This window comes from Leucoraja erinacea, chromosome 24 (genome assembly GCF_028641065.1).
Source record: "Leucoraja erinacea ecotype New England chromosome 24, Leri_hhj_1, whole genome shotgun sequence".
NCBI lineage: Eukaryota > Metazoa > Chordata > Chondrichthyes > Rajiformes > Rajidae > Leucoraja > Leucoraja erinaceus.
In genome coordinates, this window is record NC_073400.1 from 8,474,583 (window position 1) to 8,494,000 (window position 19,418).

The window sequence follows — 19,418 nt, forward strand, 5'->3', positions numbered from 1 at the left end:
TTCAGGTAGTCCTTGCTTTCTCCCTCCTTTCCCTCCCATTCCTAGCTCTCCCACAGCCTACTGTTTCCGACTCTTCCTTTCTTTTTCCCGCCCCTTACCCCGGACATCAGTCTAAAGAATGATCTTGACCTGAAACGTCGCCTATTCCTTCGCTCCATAGATTTTCTCCAGCTTTTTTGTCAACCACCCATTCACACAAGTTCTGTTAGCCCACTTTCCTCACCCGTTCCCTACACATTAGGGGCAATTTTACAGAGACAAGTTAACCTACAAAGCCAATGCGTCTTTGGGATGTGGGAGGAAACCCACACACTTGCAGGGAAAATGTGCAAATTCAACGCCGACAGTGCCCGAGCACAGGATTGAACACAGATCTCTGGCGTATGAGGCAGCAAGTCTACCAGCTGTGCCACTATATTTTGTTTTCCAACACACAAAAAATTATATGTTGAAAACTTTGGTTACTAAAAAAAGAAACTATCCATTTTCAGTCTGAAATCTCTAAGTGACGCTATGTCCCCCTTTACAGCTACTGTATGTTTTAATTTAGTTCAAGACAATTGGCAATAAAGTACATTGGCAATAAAGTTGCGGCCCAAAAGTGCCAGAGACCCGGAATTGATCCTGAATATGGGTGCTGTCTGTATGGCGTTTGCTCCTTTTCCCTTTGATCACATGGTTTTTCTCTGGTTGCTCTTGTTTCCTTCCACATTCCAATGGTGTGCAGGAACCTTTTTCAGACCCAACCCAAAACAAAATATTTTATTTTTGCCCAGAGATTCTGTCTGACCTGTTGAGTTACTCCAGCTTTTTTGTGTCTATAGTTTAACCCAGCATCTGCAGTTCCTTCCTACACACTCAATACTATACGAGAGAACTTTATTAATCCCAGGAGGGAAATTTTGAATGTGTGTGTGTGTGTTATATATATATATATTTGTTTTCTTGTTTATAACATTGTTTACAGAGTACTATGTTTACATATTCTGTTATGCTGCTGCAAGTAGGGATTTCATTGTTCTGACTAGGACGTGAGAGAATACAACACTCTTGACTCTTGACTTAATGTGTGGGATAGAACTAGTGTACGGGTGATTGGTGGTCGGCATGGACTCGGTGGGCCGAAGGGCCTGTTTCCATGCTGTATCTTTAAATTGAACTAAAAACACTAAACCCAGAGGAAGTATAAAGAAGGGTCTCTACCTGAAACGTCCCCAATTTCTTCTATCCAGAGATGCTGGCTGCTCCATGGAGTTCCCCCACACAATTAAAGCATGGAATAGTCTTCACCCTACCATAGTTACCCAATCATACGCAACTAAATTTAAGGTAGCTATTTTTTCCCCAAGAACCCTTTCTTGCTTAAGTTCAACTCAAGAGTCAAGAGAGTTTTATTGTCATGTGTCCCAGATAGAACAATGAAATTCTTGTTTGCTGCATCACAATAGAATATGTAAACATAATACAGAACAGGAGATAAAAGTTCAGTGTGTCTATATACCATAAACCATATATAAACACAATAAATAAACAGATAAAGTGCAATTACTCCAGGGAGTTACTCCAGCTCCAGGGAGTGATTCTGTGTTGGTTTTCAGCGGTCGAGGCGAGGCGATTGGATCTCCCACAATGCAAAAGGAGGGAGAAAGTGCCTGGCGCCGACCAGTTGCCGTGGCAGTGCACATGTGCAGGGCGGCCGATGATGTGCTGGCCGTGGTTGTGAGCATGTGTAAGGTGGCCGGCCGTGCCTGCAGATGTGGAGCGACTGCAGAGCGGAGACCTGGCAGCCCGGACACGGATGGCGGGAGTAGACAGAGAGTGATAGAGGGAGAGAGAAAGAGGTGGGGCTCGCTCAGAGTTGAATGGCAGGTGTCCCGGGTGCTTGCCAATGCCAAGTCAAAATGGCATGGCTTTTAGGTTGCTCGGCAGGACTTTAGATAGCCATTGGCACCCGGTCAACCGTTAATTTCGAGCCCTGGGGGTGTATCCTGACGCGCAGTTGAGAGGCAAACCTACTGTGAAAGGATGATCAGATGCACTGACAACAGACTGTAACTCAATTCATCTGCAGCTTCCACTTTGCTGCTATAAAAATTGCAGATAAGTTGAGGAATGAGCAGGAAGTAACCAATAATGTTCCATGTAGGTATGTTACAAAACCTACCTGAATCGTGGCTGAGCATCTGCCCTACCCCGTGTGCGCGATTTTGGCCCTGTTTAGAGGGGGCGGGTTTAAAACGCGATTTTTACTAGGCTGTTGCAATCGAAAATGTTCAGCCTAGTAAATCATTTACGGAAAATCGCTGAAAGACCCCGTCGCAAAAGGTATTATTAGTTTTTATGGCCTTGTAAAATAATTATAGTAGTTTAAAAATCACTCTCTAAACTCGCAACCTCTCGCAGCCCCAGGGTTTTATAAAGCAAACAATTAAAGGTATGTACCTTATTTTTACATTAAATGGGGCTTGCATATAACCCTGTATATAAAGTTTTCTATAGCGAGTAGCTCATTTTGGGCTCTTTATATCCCGCAGTATTTTTCTGGGCACTTGAGGGCACAAATCCAGCGCAATGTGAACGTTCTAAACCAGCGCGTTCACAGGAACCCACTAGAAAGCCGATTTAAATTGACTTTAATTTACAGCAATTGAACACTAAATTCCTTCCATTTGGCCTATAAATTGATGTAAATGAGATTTAAAAATCATGTTTTATTGTGAATTATTTGTGAATATTATTTGGACACTTGGGCTATTTAAAAATGTTAATCATTTATTAAGAAATGGATAGATGTTTAGATCTAGTAATTGAAGTTTGAAATTAGCTACAATTGGGTAACTAACTAATTATATGCTTTAATTTCAGGTCATCCAAGTAAGATTATTTTATATTTGTTTCAGAATGCTTCAATCTATGATAACTGAAAATTTCATTCAGTTCTCTTAATTTTTAAGAAGGTTATGGGCTTTTGACTGTCCACGATCACAGCTTTTTTGTTATGTCCATAGAAAATCAATAGGGAACAAGATGCTAATTTCCGAGTATGAAAATGGCCATAACTTTTTTTATTACTTGAGATATGAACGTGAATTAGGTGTCAAATTAAACTTATTGTTATGCTTTATTTGATGGGATAAATTGCAGACTTGATTTTTTAAATCTCAAAATTTTGTAACATTGCTATTCCATGGAGCGGCTGGGGTTAGGTCTGATCCAGTACAATAGTTCCCTGTGTGATGAAGATGTTCAACAACAAATAATTAAATGCTTATTTTTTGTTCTGAATTATGTCCATAATGGATAATTATTTAGACATAGATTTTTTAAATGTAATGTGCAGTTTTAATGTAGTTTGTTTTACCCACAGCATGACCATCATGACATCATAAGCATATTCTATAGTTGTAAGATTTGCAACTGGTGTTGTAGGGCTACTTCAGGAAGCAATTTCAAAATAAATGTTTCCTCAGCTTGGAAATTACATCAGTCAGCACCTTGCATTGCCATGTTCTGTTTTGACACTAATTAAGTTTGACCTATGGTTTTGGAACCGGACAAGGCTGGCTGTATTGAAGATCACCAATCACCAATCACCAATAGTTGTCTGAAAATGTAAAAAAAAAAATCACCTTGGGAAGTACAATGTGTTCATTGGTTTAGATATCTATTAGATTGTACAATTTGCATTCCATGTGAGGCTCTTAGGTTTCACAACAATCAGGATGGTGATTAACTGGGGAAGTTGACCAGATTCCAGTTGGGCCAAATGTTAAATTGCATCCCCACTTAGTATCCATGGATTTGATTTGATCTGCTAATGCTTCACAAACATTTGTAACATTTTATTGTTAGGCTGATACAGACAATCCCTGCATGAGGGTGGTGGGTGTTGTTTGCAATCCCTGAAGTCAGTATTGCAATTTTTTCCGTAAAGTACAGAGTCTATGCAGGTGGAAGAAGGAACAGAAGTTGTTAAATGTTGTATTTATTTACTACTTTCCCCCAATTTAAATCGCACATGAGCAACTTTTATTCCATGTCCCAAAACGTTTTGGTCGTGCTGGTCTGTGCACTCTGCGCGGGCTGCTCCACACACTCCCCGCGAGCGCGGACTGCTCCACACACTCACCGCGAGCGCGGACTGCTCCACACACTCCATCCCTTCAGCTTTTTATTCTCCTCGTCGCGTTATTGACAGCGGGTTCCGGAAGGGGCGTTTATTACGATTTCTAAACCTTCATAACTTTTGTACTATGTCACCGATCGGAACAAAATTTATTTGACTTGCAGCAGAGGAGAATAAAAAGCTGCACCAAACCTTGAGACACACCACTTGTCATAGGCCTCCAGTCCGAAAAGTAAGCTTCCACCTTCACTCTCGGCTTCCTTCCATAAAGTCAAGTTTCTATCCATTCAGCTATCTCTCCTTGGATTGCATGCAATCTAACCTTTCAGAAAACTTGGTGATTGCTTTGCTGAAGTCCATATATACATCTACAGTTCTGCCCTCATTAACCTTTTTGGGCACATCTGCATAGAAAACTCAATCAAATTTGTGAGAAACTTCCTCCCTTGTACAAAACAATGCTGACTATCTCTAATCAGCTCTTGTCCATCTATGTGCATGCATATCGTATCCCTCCAAATACTCTCTAGCAGCTTTCTGACCACAGATGTTAGGCTCACTGGCCTATGGTTCCCAGGCTTTTTGATGCAGTTCTTCTTGAATGAAGGCACAAAATTTGCTGCCCTACAGTCTCCTGGCACCTCACTTGAATGTAATGACAACTCATAAATCTCAGCCAGTGCTCCATCAATTTCCACTCTAGCTTCCCTGAGTGTCCTCGTATATATCTGATCAGGCCTGGGAGATTTGCATACTTCATACGCATCAGGACCTTCAGCACCAATTCAACCGTAATGCTGACTGGTCTCAAGACACTTCCATTGACTGCCCTAAGTTTCCCAGTCCTCGCATCTTTCTCCATGGTAAAAACCGGAAAAATATTAGTTGAGGACCTTTCCTATGTCTTGTGACTCCACACAGAGTTCACCGCTTTGATCCCTGAGAGCTCCCACTCTCTCTGGTTACCCTTTTTCCCTTTTATGTACAGGTGCACAACCTTTTATCCGACGATCCAAATAACGAAAAGCTCTGAATAGCGGACATTTTTTCGGTCCTTGAAAAAAGGTCCTTGAAGACGTTCACCGAGGGCGGCCCGCAGAGGTGACAGCGGAACCTCTGGTCGGTCCTCGAAGTAAGGGGAACTAAATCCCCATTCATAAAAGAGAAGGTGAGGGTATATTGCGCGGGAGGGTTAATAATTGACAATCTGCTGCTGCCTGCCCGTTGAGTTAAAAAAGTTCCCACGGTAGACTCACGATACACAGTGTATCGTGAGTCTTGCGTGGGAACTTTTTAACTCAGCGGGCAGGTAGCAGCAGATTGTCGCTCCCTTCAGTTTCACCCCACCTACGCCCCTCTGCTTCCCGGCCATGTGTGTGACCCCTTCCCTCCCCTCTCCAGCTCCCCGCCCATTGCACCGGCGTGGGGGCTTTGCACTGTCTTCACGTCGGAGCCAGTGCCAGTCACCGGAGACGTCAGGACCAACGGGACACCGGCCCCCAGGCCCACTGCAAGCACGGAGATCCCAGAGACCCACAGCCAGCAGCAGCCCAGCCCCGCTCCAACTACAGAGGAACACGCTCCCCGTAGGGACAGAAGCTGATGGTGTGCAAAGTACGTCTTGGTCTTGAGGTTGCGGATGAGGGGGCGCAGCTCGGGCTGTGACGTCTCCGGCCACCCCCCTGTGCAGGAGCTGAGACTGGGAACTGTGGGGTTGTTTGCAGTTGCAGAGGGAGGGGGTAAGGGCGGTACAGTTCCCAGTCTCAGCTCCATTCTAGGGGGTGACCGGAGACGTCAGGACCAACGGGACACTGATTGCAAGCACGGAGATCCCAGAGACTCACAGCCAGCAGCAACTCTAGCCCAGCCCCGCTCCAACTCCAGAGGAAACCGGGTTGCGGATGAGGGGGCGCAGCTCGGGCTGTGACGTCTCCAGCCACAGGAGCTGAGGCTGGGAACTGTACCGCCCTTGCAGGTGAGCAGGAGAATGGGGTTGTTTGCAGTTGCAGAGGGAGGGGGCAAGGGCGGTACAGTTCCCAGTCTCAGCTCCATTCCAGGGGGGTGGCCGGAGACGTCAGGACCAACGGGACACTGATTGCAAGCACGGAGATCCCAGAGACTCACAGCCAGCAGCAACTCTAGCCCAGCCCTGCTCCAACTCCAGAGGAACCCGGGTTGCGGATGAGGGGGCGTAGCTCGGGCTGTGGGCGAACTGCCACTTGTCGCTGTAGCGGCGCATCGGGGAGCGGGTTCTTGTTGGTCCTGACGCCTCCGGCCATCCCCCTGGACAGGAGCTGAGAGACGTCAGGACCACCAGAAGCCGCTCCCCGATGCGCCGCTACAGCGACAAGTGGCAGTTCGCCCACAGCCCGAGCTGCGCCCCCTCATCGGGACACCGACCCCCAGGCCCACTGCAAGCACGGAGATCCCAGAGACTCACAGCCAGCAGCAACTCTAGCCCAGCCCCGCTCCAACTCCAGAGGAACTCGGGTTGCGGATGAGGGGCCGCAGCTCGGGCTGTGGGCGAACTGCCACTTGTCGCCGTAGCGGCCCATCGGGGAACGAATTCCTCTGCAGTTGGAGGGACAGGGAGACACAGCGGCTTTTGAGAATGGTGGGCAATCACTTCCAAAGTTCTGCCCACACAGTCAGTACACCTCTCCTACACTTGTCTCCTGCACTAAGATCATCTCGCAGAGAATGATCCCAGCCTAACCCTCCCTATTCTCTCCTATTCTGCAAGAAAAAACTACATTGAAGATTCAAACTCGCGATTGAGTAACTGCTGGGGTCGTGGCGCAAACTCGCGACCTTGCGGATATGAGCCGAGCACTCTACCACTACGCTAAAAATCTTCCATTCCGAAAGCCGAAAAATTCTGAATTACGAAAAGTGTCTGGTCCCAAGGCTTTCGGATAAAAGGTTGTGCACCTGTACTTATAAAATCTCTTGGGATTATCGTAAATGCCATTTATCCTTAACACTATCTGCCAGAGCTATGTTCTGTCCCCCTTTTGCCCTCCTGATTTCATTTTGTCTCTTGCTCAACATGACCGAGTATTTTAATAAACCTTTAAATAAAGTACTGTTCAACAAGTTTGAGTTTCTTTTAATGTCCTTCACACCATCCCTTTCATTATCTGTGTGTTTATATTATACAAGGAGGCATTTCTATCCACTTCCCTGAATCATTGAATGTCATCGCCTGTTTATCTTTCATGACATTGTTCCACTGTCCTTCCTATGTAATGTTGAAAACGAGTAATTGCAGTTCGTCATCCACCACTATCATCCTGTGACATATTGGATCAAAATTTGCTGAAATTACGAAGATGCTTCTATTTATGTGAAGCTTGTTGTTCGTTTTGCTTAGTTATGTGGATAAGCACACACAGAAAATCATGTTCTGAAATTTATTGCAACATCTTCAAGCTTCATGAAAGCAAGTTCTTGCCATGTCCCTCACTGAAATGTTGAAATGCATTGAATGTCATGAGGTTGTTGTATTTGTGCAATAGATGAGAGTTATGTGTGTAGAGAAAATTAGGGCTCAGCTGAGCTGACGAGCGGTATCGATCTTGACATTGTTTAATATCTGTGCAAACTTAATCTTGGATACGCACATTTGCCATTAACTTAATTGGCAAGAAATTCTGTGAGAAACAAGACTTTTTCTTAACAATTTGCCAACTCTGTAAATTCAAGCGTGTTATTTTTACTTATCTAAGGAAACTTCTGCGGAGAGACGTGTTTCAGCAGAAGTAGGAAAAGTTTAAGATAAAAAGCTGCTTGGACACTTTCCCATTTTCTGAATGTGCAGATTCACAGAATGGTTACTGCATTGATGTCGGTCATCTGGATCGGCCCAAAACGTCACCCATTCTTTCTCCCCAGAGATGCTCTCTGTCCCGTTGAGTTACTCCTGCTTTTTGTGTCTATATCTTAGATCATCTCAATGTTGGAGCAATCTCACTTCACCCACTCCACTGGAGTTTGCCCAAATCTTTATGAATTCCTTTCTTTTGCTTGTTTGTCAAGCTCCTTACTGGATGCTGCAATTGAATCTGCCTCTTCCAGTACCCCGAGAAGGGTTTAAGACGTTACCATTTATGGAAAAATACATGCTATCTTTACATTTTTGGTTATTTTGCCCACCTCTTAACATTTGCAATTTTTTTTCTGCACCTTTTCTGTAGCTGTAATGTTATAATCTGTATGCTGTTTATTTTTCCTTTTGCCCAACTCATTGTTCTTGTGTATGATATTGTCTCACAGCTGTACAGCATGAACACTGACCCTTCAGACTAAGTTGGCATATTGTGCTGGTCCCATTTTCCTACATTTGGCCCATGGCTCACTATCGATATTTGTCCAAATATTTTGCAAAAAGTCATAAGTATGGGGGGGGGTTGCACGTAAGGTCATTGGATCAATGGCATGACACACGGAGCAGCTCAATCCATGTGGAGGACATGGCTGCCTTGGCAACACTGTTATCACACGGAACGGGCAACTTCTTACCTGTTAAAAACCACCGAAATTGTCATTTTCTGCCCTATAAATATTTGTGGGTACTGTCATTGAAAGCAGGACGGTATCAGTATCTTTGCTCAGAACCCGAGCACCAAGCTGTAGGCGGCCGAAAGAGCGCATCCCTCGGGTCAGCCCCCACTCTCCTCCCGGGGTTAGCGCTGTCCGGCCACGGCCGCTCTCCGCCCCGTCTCCCTCTGTGGGCCGCACTGTCATGGGCTGTGGATTGGCAGCGCCCACACACAGGGCCAGGGGGAGCGGGGCCGGGTGGTGCAGTGCGGGGCTGGGTTGAGTGGAGTGGGGCCGGGTGGAGCGTGGTCGGGTGGAGCGGGGCCTTGGCTGGTGGAGCGGGGCTGGGTGGAGCGGGGCCTGCGGGGCCGGGTGAGGTGGGCGGCTCTGGGCAAAGTCAGCTGCAGCAGAATTGGGGACGGTCTGCTCCCTTCGCCCACCATCACTGAACACGCTACACCGACACCCCAACGTCTTCCTCCCTCCTCCTTCCCCCCCCCCCACCCCACCACACCTCCCAGTCCACCACCACCTCCTTCCACCCCCGACTGTGGGATAGACGGCCCAGGGACCAGTCCGGATGCAGGGCCAGAAGGAGGGCCCGCTGTGCTGGCAGCTATAGTAAATGGTTACCTGCAGTTCACAGTTGCCGTTGCGTGGCAACGGTACGGGTCACGGGTCATGACCTTGACTGCGTGCTGCCTCCCTATACAGTCTTTAGCTTCTTCTGACAGCTCATTCTAGTTATGGGCTGCATTCTGAGTGAACCAGTTACCCCTGACGTCTTTAAATTTCTCCCCTTTCACCTTAAGCTGATTCCCACAGGATTTTATATCCTCTGCCCTGGGGATGAACACTGATTGTTTACTTTAGCGATGCCTGTAATGCCCTTCTGCACCCTTTCCAGGTGATCAGGACTGCACACACTACTTCAACCAACCAACTCTGAAACTCACCTGAACTGGACTCATTTAATGTTCACTTTATAATTTAATACATGCACTTTATAATTTAATGTTAAATTTACTGTATTGAATCCTCTAGCACAAGATTTTCACACAGTGTATTTTCACACAGATTTCATACCGTGTATGGAACTGGAGTAACAATAAACCCCTTGAATCTTGAAGTATTTGAACTACGCATTTCAAACATTTGTAGTGTTGAATTTCTTGTGTGGTTTAGCATTCCCATGCCAAGAAAGGAAAATTAATGCAAAATATATAGATCAAAATCAAAGGTGTTATTGAGCTTGAATTAAAAATTCAACAACCTGAGCAAAAACTCTTACTTTGAATTTAAACTTTTGCAGTATACCCACTTTTTGTCAAGGATTGCATTTCAATTTTCTAATTTGTTGCGAGGGGAAAAAGTAGTGTAGAGGATTTTAACTCATAATGTAATCATAATAGTAATCAAATGATGAAGTCATTAAGCTTCTGTATTTTCCCCTTCCTGTGGTTGAACTGCCACAATTTAACTTTGTGTGGTTCCACATTGCCTCCTTGGCAAGTGAGCTAGCCTCAAAGAGACTGTCAAGTTGGGGAAATTCCACATTCTGACTGTCCTTATGGGAAATATTTACTTATTCATTTAGCTTCCTTGTATTTTGCTTTCTTCATTTCTTGTGTATAGATTATTTAGTGCAGTTTTTTTTAATTTAAAAAGAATGATTACCACAAGAATGAATGAGTACCCGCCTGCCCGGGGGTAGTGAGAGTGGACGGGCCTCCAGCACAGAGACCGGCCCTGTTGCTCCTGAAGGTAGGGACAAAAAGAAGAGGGCAATAGTAATTGGGGGACTCTATTGTTAGGGGGTCGGATAGGCGATTCTGTGGATGCAGTCGGGAGACCAGGATGGTGGTCTGCCTCCCTGGTGTCAAGGTCTCGGACGTGTCTCAACGCGTCTAAGATATCCTGAAATCAGAGGGAGAGGAGCCTGAGGTCGTGGTACATATAGGTACCAATGACATAGGTAAAAAAAGAGAAGAGGTCCTGAAGGGAGGATTTAGGGAGTTGGGAGGAGAGTTAAGGAAAAGGACCAAAAAGGTAACAATCTCAGGATTACTGCCTGTGCCACGCGACAGTGAGAGTAGGAATGGAGCGAGGTGGAGGATAAATGCGTGGCTGAAAGACTGGTGCAGAGGGCAGGGATTCAAGTTTCTGGATCATTGGGACTTCTTTTGGGGAAGGTGGGACCTGTACAGAAAGGATGGGTTGCACTTGAACCCGAGGGGGACCAATATCCTGGCGGGGAAATTTGCAAAGGCTACTGGGGAGACTTTAAACTAGAATGGTTGGGGCGAGGGACTCAAATAGAGAAAGCTAGTAGACAGAATGGGAGGCAGGAAGCAGAAAAGGGAAGCACTCGGGCACAAGAGGAGAAAGAAAAAAAAGGAAATAAACAGAGAATAAGAGGCGGGGGGTTTCTTAAATGTGCATATTTTAATGCTAGGAGCATTGTAAGAAAGGTGGATGAGCTTAGAGTCTGGATAGACACCTAGAAGTATGATGTTGTGGCGATCAGTGAAACATGGTTGCAGGAGGGCTGTGATTGGAAACTAAATATTCCAGGATTTTGTTGCTTCAGGTGTGATAGAATTGGAGGGGCAAGAGGTGGAGGTGTTGCATTACTAGTCAGGGAAGATATTACAGCAGTGCTTTGGCAGGATAGATTGGAAGGCTCATCTAGGGAGGCTATTTGGGTGGAACTGAGAAGTGGGAAAGGGGTAGCAACACTTATAGGGGTGTATTATAGACCACCAAATGGGGATCGAGAATTGGAAGAGCAAATATGTAAGGAGATTGCAGATATTAGTAGTAAGCACAAAGTAGTGATTGTGGGAGATTTCAACTTTCCACACATAGACTGGGAAACACATTCGGTAAATGGGCTGGATGGTTTGGAGTTTGTAAAATGTGTGCAGGATAGTTTTTTGCAGCAATACATAGATGTACCTACTAGAGGAGGGGCAGTGTTGGACCTCCTGTTAGGAAATGAGACGGGACAGGTGGCGGAGGTATGCGTTGGGGAGCACTTCGGGTCCAGTGATCACAATACCATTAGTTTCAATATAATTATGGAGAGGGTCAGAACTGGACCTAGGGTTGAGATTTTTGATTGGAGAAAGGCTAACTTTGATGAGATGCGAAATGATTTAAAAGGAGTGAACTGGGACATTTTGTTTTATGGGAAGGATGTAGAAGAGAAATGGAGGACATTTAAAGGGGAAATTTTAAGAGTACAGAATCTTTATGTTCCTGTTTGGTTGAAAGGAAACAGTAAAAATTGGAAAGAGCCCTGGTTTTCAAGGGATATTGGACATCTTGTTCGGAAAAAGAGGGAGATCTACATTAATCATAGGCAGCATGAAGTAAATGAGGTGTTTGAGGAGTATAAGGAATGTAAAAATCATCTTAAGAAATAAATTAGAAAAGCTAAAAGAAGACATGAGGTTGCTTTGGCAAGTAAGGTGAAAGTAAATCCAAAGGGTTTCTACAGCTATATTAATTGCAAAAGGATAACGAAGGATTAAATTGGTCCATTGGAGAGACAGAGTGGACAGCTATCTGCAGAGCCAAAAGAGATGGGGGAGATATTGAACAATTTCTTTTCTTCGGTATTCACCAAGGAGAAGGATATTGAATTATGTGAGGTAAGGGAAACTAGTAGAGTAGCTATGGATACTATGAGTTTCAAAGTAAAAGAAGTACTGACACTTTTGAAAAATATAAAAGTGGATAAGTCTCCAGGTCCTGACAGGATATTCCCTAGGACATTGAGGGAAGTTAGTGTAGAAATAGCCAGGGCTATGACAGAAATATTTCAAATGTCATTAGAAATGGGAATAGTCCCCGAGGATTGGCGTACTGCGCATGTTGTTCAATTGTTTAAAAAGGGTTCTAAGAATAAACCTAGCAATTATAGGCCTGTTAGTTTGACTTCAGTGGTGGGCAAATTAATGGAAAAGATACTTAGAGATAATATATATAAGCATCTGGATAAACAGGGTCTGATTAGGAACAGTCAGCATGGATTTGTGCCTGGAAAGTCATGTTTGACTAATCGTCTTGAATTTTTTGAAGAGGTTACTAGGGAAATTGACGAGGGTAAAGCAGTGGATGGTGTCTATATGGACTTTAGTAAGGCCTTTGACAGAGTTCCTCATGGAAGGTTGGTTAAGAAGGTTCAACTGTTGGGTATAAATGCAGGAGTAGCAAGATGGATTCAACAGTGGCTGAATGGGAGAAGCCAGAGGGTAATGGTGGATGGTTGTTTGTCGGGTTGGAGGCAGGTGACTAGTGGGGTGCCTCAGGGATCGGTGTTGGGTCCTTTGTTGTTTTGTCATGTACATCAATGATCTGGATGAAGGTGTGGTAAATTGGATTAGTAAGTATGCAGATGATACCAAGATAGGGGGTGTTGTGGATAATGAAGAGGATTTCCAAAGTTTACAGAGTGATTTAGGCCATTTGGAAGAATGGGCTGAAAGATGGCAGATGGAGTTTAATGCTGATAAATGTGAGGTGCTACACCTTGGCAGGACAAATCAAAATAGGACGTACATGGTAAATGGTAGGGAATTGAAGAATACAGTTGAACAGAGGGATCTGGGAATAACCGTGCATAGTTCCTTGAAGGTGGAATCTCATATAGATAGGGTGGTAAAGAAAGCTTTTGGTATGCTAGCCTTTATAAATCAGAGCATTGAGTATAGAAGCTGGGATGTAATGTTAAAATTGTACAAGGCATTGGTGAGACCAAATCAGGAGTATGGTGTACAATTTTGGTCCCCCAATTATAGGAAGGATGTCAACAAAATAGAGAGAGTACAGAGGAGATTTACTAGAATGTTGCCTGGGTTTCAACAACTAAGTTACAGAGAAAGGTTGAATAAGTTAGGTCTTTATTCTCTGGAGTGCAGAAGGTTAAGGGGGGACTTGATAGAGGTCTTTAAAATTATGAAAGGGATAGAGTTGATGTGGATCAGCTTTTCCCTTTGAGAATAGGGAAGATTCAAACAAGAGGACATGACTTCAGAATTATTGGGACAGAAGTTTAGGGGTAACATGAAGGGGAACTTCTTTACTCAGAGTGGTAGCGGTGTGGAATGAGCTTACAGTGGAAGTGGTGGAGGCGGGTTCGTTGGTATAATTTAAAAATAAATTGGATAAGCATATGGATGAGAAGGGAATGGAGGGTTATGGTATGAGTGCAGGCAGGTGGGACTAAGGGAAAAAAGTTGTTCGGCATGGACTTATAGGGCCGAGATGGCCTGTTTCCGTGCTGTAATTGTTATATGGTTATATGGTTAGTATTAAAATGTCATACTGGTCTAACGATTGTTGTCAAAATCACGAGTTGCATATTTTGGTTGAAAGCGTTTGTTTGTGACATTTGCAGGTTAAATTCCTCAAAAACGATTGTGTATCGAAGCTGTTTTATGTGTATGAGCATCTTCTTTTCTCCCATTCTTATGTTGCTGATATTTGGCAGCTAGTGGTTCTGGAGAGTCCTGTGAGAATTCTGAAATAGTACCCTCCCTTTCTCAAAGCAACATTGCACAAAGAAAAATCCATAAAGGAATACTGAAGGTTCCACATTGCTGACCAAAGTGCACTGCTCTACCATTAGCTTTGTAAAGGTTACTACTTGCTGTCTGACTCCAATTTAAATGAATAGTAATATACGATCCTACACTTGTGCACATGATATCGTGTAAGCTCAGGATAATTAAGAAATGAAAGCAATGGTGCTGGAATATTCAGTTGGTCAGCAGCATCTGTGAAGAGAGAAAAAGTTCATGATTCAGAGCCTTTATCAGACCCATCCTCTGACAAAGGTCACTAACCTGAAATATAATCTTTGTTTCTTTTTTGCTGCCTCACCCGAAAGAGTATTTTTAGTATGTTTTTATTTCGGATTTCCATTATCTGCAATATTTGATTTTTCAGTCACCAAGTAAGGGTTGACTATTTGTCCAAGTACCTTTTTAATAACATTACAGCCTTTTAACAATATTACACAGGTCGATCTCTCGAAACACTGAAAGCCATAATTATGGAGCTTTAACGTTTTGATCCAACATTTCCTCTGTTCAATTTCCTTGTCTGTGCTTGTTAACACATTGAATTCAGCCATTACAACTTGCAGGCGTTCAGATCTTGCACTGACTTTTACACTCTCTAAATTTGTTTGGTTTTAGAGATTAAATACTTGCCTGGTTCACTCAGGTTGTAGGTACCCTGCAAATAGTATATGAAATGCAACAGTTTTCAAATGCTGAATATTTCCAGCATTTTCTGTTTTATTTTCTTAAATTTCCAGCATATGTAGTTTTTCATATTTTTGGCTTGATGAGTGCCTTGCAATTTCCATCCATCTCTTTTCGGACAAAATATCATATAACTTATATTGGCAAATAGCCTAACTATGGCTGCCACCTGTTTGTATGTGTAGGCAGTTTTAGTTGATGGTGAAGGTGAAGTAAATTTTCTTGAAGCTGTGATGCCTTTTCTGCATATACACTTATAAAATACACTTATTTCTGAATGTTTTTCTTTGCAGGACTGCAAAACATATTGTTTCAAATGGAGATGTTTGGTCATGTGGAGTAATCGAAGGAAGAGAAATGTCCTTTGATATTTTCTGATTAATACCTTCATGCAGCAATGTAGCCACGAGTGGTGTAGGAGATTAGATCTTGTCCTGAAGAGTCGCACTTAAGACAATAATCTAGTACACTATCATAAGGGGTTGGTCAGTTCTTTGAGTGTAAGGATTTGAGCCATTTATTTCCTAGGATTTTTGCTGAGTTCATGAGAGATGTTGTGGTAATGGTATAATATTTCTGAAAAATACTTTTTATTTTATTTTTCAGTATTTGGAGAGGGCCAAATGTCAATTGTGTGGATTGCTCAGGATATACCCCACTACACCATGCTGCTCTAAATGGACAAAAGTAAGTGAGGTGTTTGCAGATAAAATATGTGAATTTTAGCTCTCTTTTAATGAGAATGTAGCATTCGATGTAAAATGAATACTTGTTAGCCAACTAGCTGCAATAGTTACTTGCAATTCTTTCTGAAAGAAAGGAAGTAAGCTAATCTTTAAAGCTTAAATTAGCATCTGTGAATTGCCATTTTTTCTCTAAAGGTGTCTGCGGTTGTTCAATGCTGCTTGAACATGAATGTACAGTTAAAACGGATTTTGGTTTTAGCAGGCAGACCTGCCGAAACCATCCCAGCTTGCATTGCCTCTCCAACCCCCAGCTTCAGACGCCATCCCCAACTCGCGAGATGCACCAGTTAGCACTTCTTCACCCATCCCCTGGTCTTGTTGGCACAACTGTTGCTGTGGCTCATTTTGTAGTCCATGGGGAGAGCGTTTTTATCGGGTTTCTGCCACCTGCGCGACGTGCTCTGTCACCGTGGGGCTTCATGATCACGAGCTGCTGCTTCTTCCTGTAGGTTCGTCACTTTGGCCGCTCCACCGCCTGAAGAAGGGTTTCGGCCCGAAACGTTGCCTATTTCCTTCGCTCCATAGATGCTGCTGCACCCGCTGAGTTTCTCCAGCTTTTCTGTGTAACCTTCGATTCTCCAGCATCTGCAGTTCCCTCTTTAACACTCCTTCACCTACTGTTGTTTTGTCCATTCAGCCTCTCCCCTCCGCTGCCGCAGACAACTTCTCTTCCTCCTCCCGCCAGGAGGGGAGGGATCCTGGCGGTGGCGAGGTACGACATGTCGTTGGCGGCGGACTGAGGGAGGAGTAACTCAGTAACTCAGTCTGACAAAGGGTCCCAACTTCATGAATGCCATTGCAGGTCTAACCTGCTGCTGCATCCAAGTGATTTTTTTGTTTTCTCCTCCCCACCTTCCAGCTCTGCCTTGCTGTACTCTACCTTGCCTTGTTGTTAATCCTCTGGTAGAGGATTATGTCAGGTTTGAAAGCCTTCATCTGTCAGTTCCCTTTGGTAAACTGACAGATTCAGGCTTCCAAACCTGACATAATATCCTGGAGTTTGCACCACATGAATACATGTCAGTAACTTGATTCGGTTTCAATGGACAGATAAGGCAGTTCCAATCAAACCATTGGGCATTGTCAGCGCATTCTAGCCACCAAGAGATTTGCAATCTCGTTCTTGAGAATCCAGCAGAGTTAATCAGAATGCTACCTGGGTCAAAATTGCCTAGTTCTATGAGCAGTTGCATAGTCCTGAGTGGTGTTCCCTTATTCATTGAAGATTTGGTTTTCAAGTTAAGCATTTGGTGCAATTAAAAGAAAACTGTTTCCTGTGTTGTGAGAATTGGGAATAAAAGGGCAACATTTTAATATTACAACCAGTTCATTCAAAATTGCTTCAGGAAATGGTTACCAAAATGCAGTAGAAATCTCTTTTTTCCAACCACCATCGCCCCTCATCTTCAAAAACAATTGAGTGCTGACCCACTTGAAATTGTCAGTTGTAAGGTCAATAGACTCATGTTTGTTATTCGTATTGATAGATATGGATTAAAGGCTGGAAAGTGGAATTGATGCTCGGATCAGTCAACTGAATTATGGACGAGGTAAATGGAGTGGAAAGGTCACTTCCAGTTATTATTTGTGTTACTTGAAAGGAGAAATAATTCTTAGAAAAATTAATACAACGTTTGAGATTGGTTTGCTGTAGGATAAATGTTTCCTCAGTTTCACTTTGAAATCTGTTGTACCTAGTAATTTTCCATTGTGACCACAAAAAGAACACACACATGCATTATTTTCAAAAATAAATACATGTGAGCTGAATGTTGATAAAAGTAAATTGACGTGGACACACTGTTTCCATTTTTTCATAGTTAAGTCATTCACTCTCTGATTTAATTTCATCACCATGAAAAGTACTGGAGCATCTTGTTGGTGTAATTTCTGCTTTAAGATTTATTTGTTTTTAATTTACTCCTAGAGATGTTGTTGAAACGCTGCTGAAGAATGATGCCTCCACTAACATTGCAGATAATAAAGGATGCTATCCACTTCATTTGGCTGCCTGGAAAGGGGATGCACAGATAGTGAAACTACTTATTCATCAAGGACCATCCCATGCAAAAGTCAATGAACAGGTCTGAAGTCTTGGGGTTTGTGATGAGGGTTGTTGGAGCAAATATGCTAACTATTTGTAAAGATGATGGAATTTATCTTGCTGTCTAATTCCTCTTGATAATGTTCAGGTGCAATGGAAATACTCTACAGAAGACATGGAGCAAAGAAGTGGTCTAATCTTGTTGTGGTTTAAATGTCTGCTGAGGTAGCCGGACATAATCCTCAATACAACTCTGTTAAAGCAAGATTTCACAATATTTGTGGCACCTAGTAAAGTTCTGAATATATTTAATTCTTGAATATTGTAATTTGCTTAGCTTCAATTTTTAAAAAACTATTCGTCTCCAACAACATTCTTTTATTTTACATTACTGAGGTTTACATTGATGAAAAACTGTAGCCAATTTTCACAAACATGCAAGTTCCTCGATCGAGTTTGATCACAAGCACCAGCCATGTGAGCTCAAAGTGACCATCAAAGCATTTAATTGGAATTTGTGTTCTTATCAAAAACAAGAGAAAAAAAAGTTTTAATCTTGTGGGGTATGGAATCAACACAATTCGGTTTTAAAAGTTGTATATTGGTCTTAATTGCTTAAATCTTCTGTGTTGTTTACAGTCCTCTTAAGAATGGGGAACATACAATAAATCAAAACATTCTCAGAACATAAAAGAAGGAAAGCTATGGAGAATTACTCTGTAATTACCTTGTCTTGGGACAGCTTAAGTCCAACAATCTTTTTTTCCCCACTTCGCCCCTATGTTCTTTGGCTTATAACAGTAGCCAAAAGGAACTAAGTTTACCCATGTTGATTTTGTTCAGATTGGTAGCTATAAAAACTCTGCAGTAATGTTTTGCAGGTAATTCAATAGAACAACAAAAAACATATGTGACCATAGTTATAGAAATTAGTGTGCATCAGTGAAAAATGCAGTATTTTGACCATGTTCATTGTTTCTCATTATCGATCATCGCCTTCATTCTCCCACATGACATCGGGCAAATTGAAAGGTCCAAGAAAGTGAAACTAGCTACTGCCGAATTTCACTTATTTTATGTGGCTTAACTTCCTGATAAGATTAAAGATTATTTTTGGTCTGGTGGAAAGATCATATTAACTTAGTTTTGTTCTTGATCAACATTTGGAAGTGTTCTCTTGTATTTTACTGAGCATTATTTGGACAGATATCGTTTCTTGTTGAACGAAGAAACCGTTAAAAACATAACTGAAGTATCATATACTGAGGTAATTATTGTATCTAATTATTTGAGCAATGCAGAATAATTCCAGTGATTTCCCATTCAGGTAACAATGGTTATGGTATTGTTTGATTTCACAACTAAAAACATAAAAATTATTTACTGCAAAATAGCTTGTGCGGACTTGATTGTTATTTGAAATATAAGGAAAGAGTTAGACAACAATGGAGGTATGTACATGTTCATGGTATTTGCAGTGCATTGGCACCCACTGTTAAGATAATAGCTAAGTATACTATCAATGAATGTTAATTGCGGGAACAGCATTTTGTTTACAGGCGTTATGTTCACATACCTGATTATAGAACATTGAGAAATGGTGCTGCAGCATTACAGACATGTACACACTGGCACTTAAGGTACTTGCTATAGTTCAAGTTACTAGGCAAGTGGAATGGCTTGCAATT

General features: G+C 42.8%; 1 protein-coding gene across 11 annotated transcripts in view; it reads left to right on the top strand.

The window, feature by feature from the left end:
- LOC129708622 (ankyrin repeat and SAM domain-containing protein 1A-like) overlaps positions 1 to 19,418 on the top strand; it is a 239,090-nt gene that overhangs the window by 38,030 nt on the left and 181,642 nt on the right. For 10 of the 11 annotated variants that reach the window (XM_055654477.1, XM_055654480.1, XM_055654478.1 and 7 more), the window contains exons 2-3: positions 15,547 to 15,627; positions 17,614 to 17,770. In XM_055654477.1, coding sequence (XP_055510452.1) covers positions 15,547 to 15,627; positions 17,614 to 17,770 — 238 coding nt within the window. Of the gene's footprint in view, positions 1 to 15,546; positions 15,628 to 17,173; positions 17,237 to 17,613; positions 17,771 to 19,418 lie in introns of those variants that run through there. The other variant, XM_055654484.1, reaches the window with a different exon arrangement.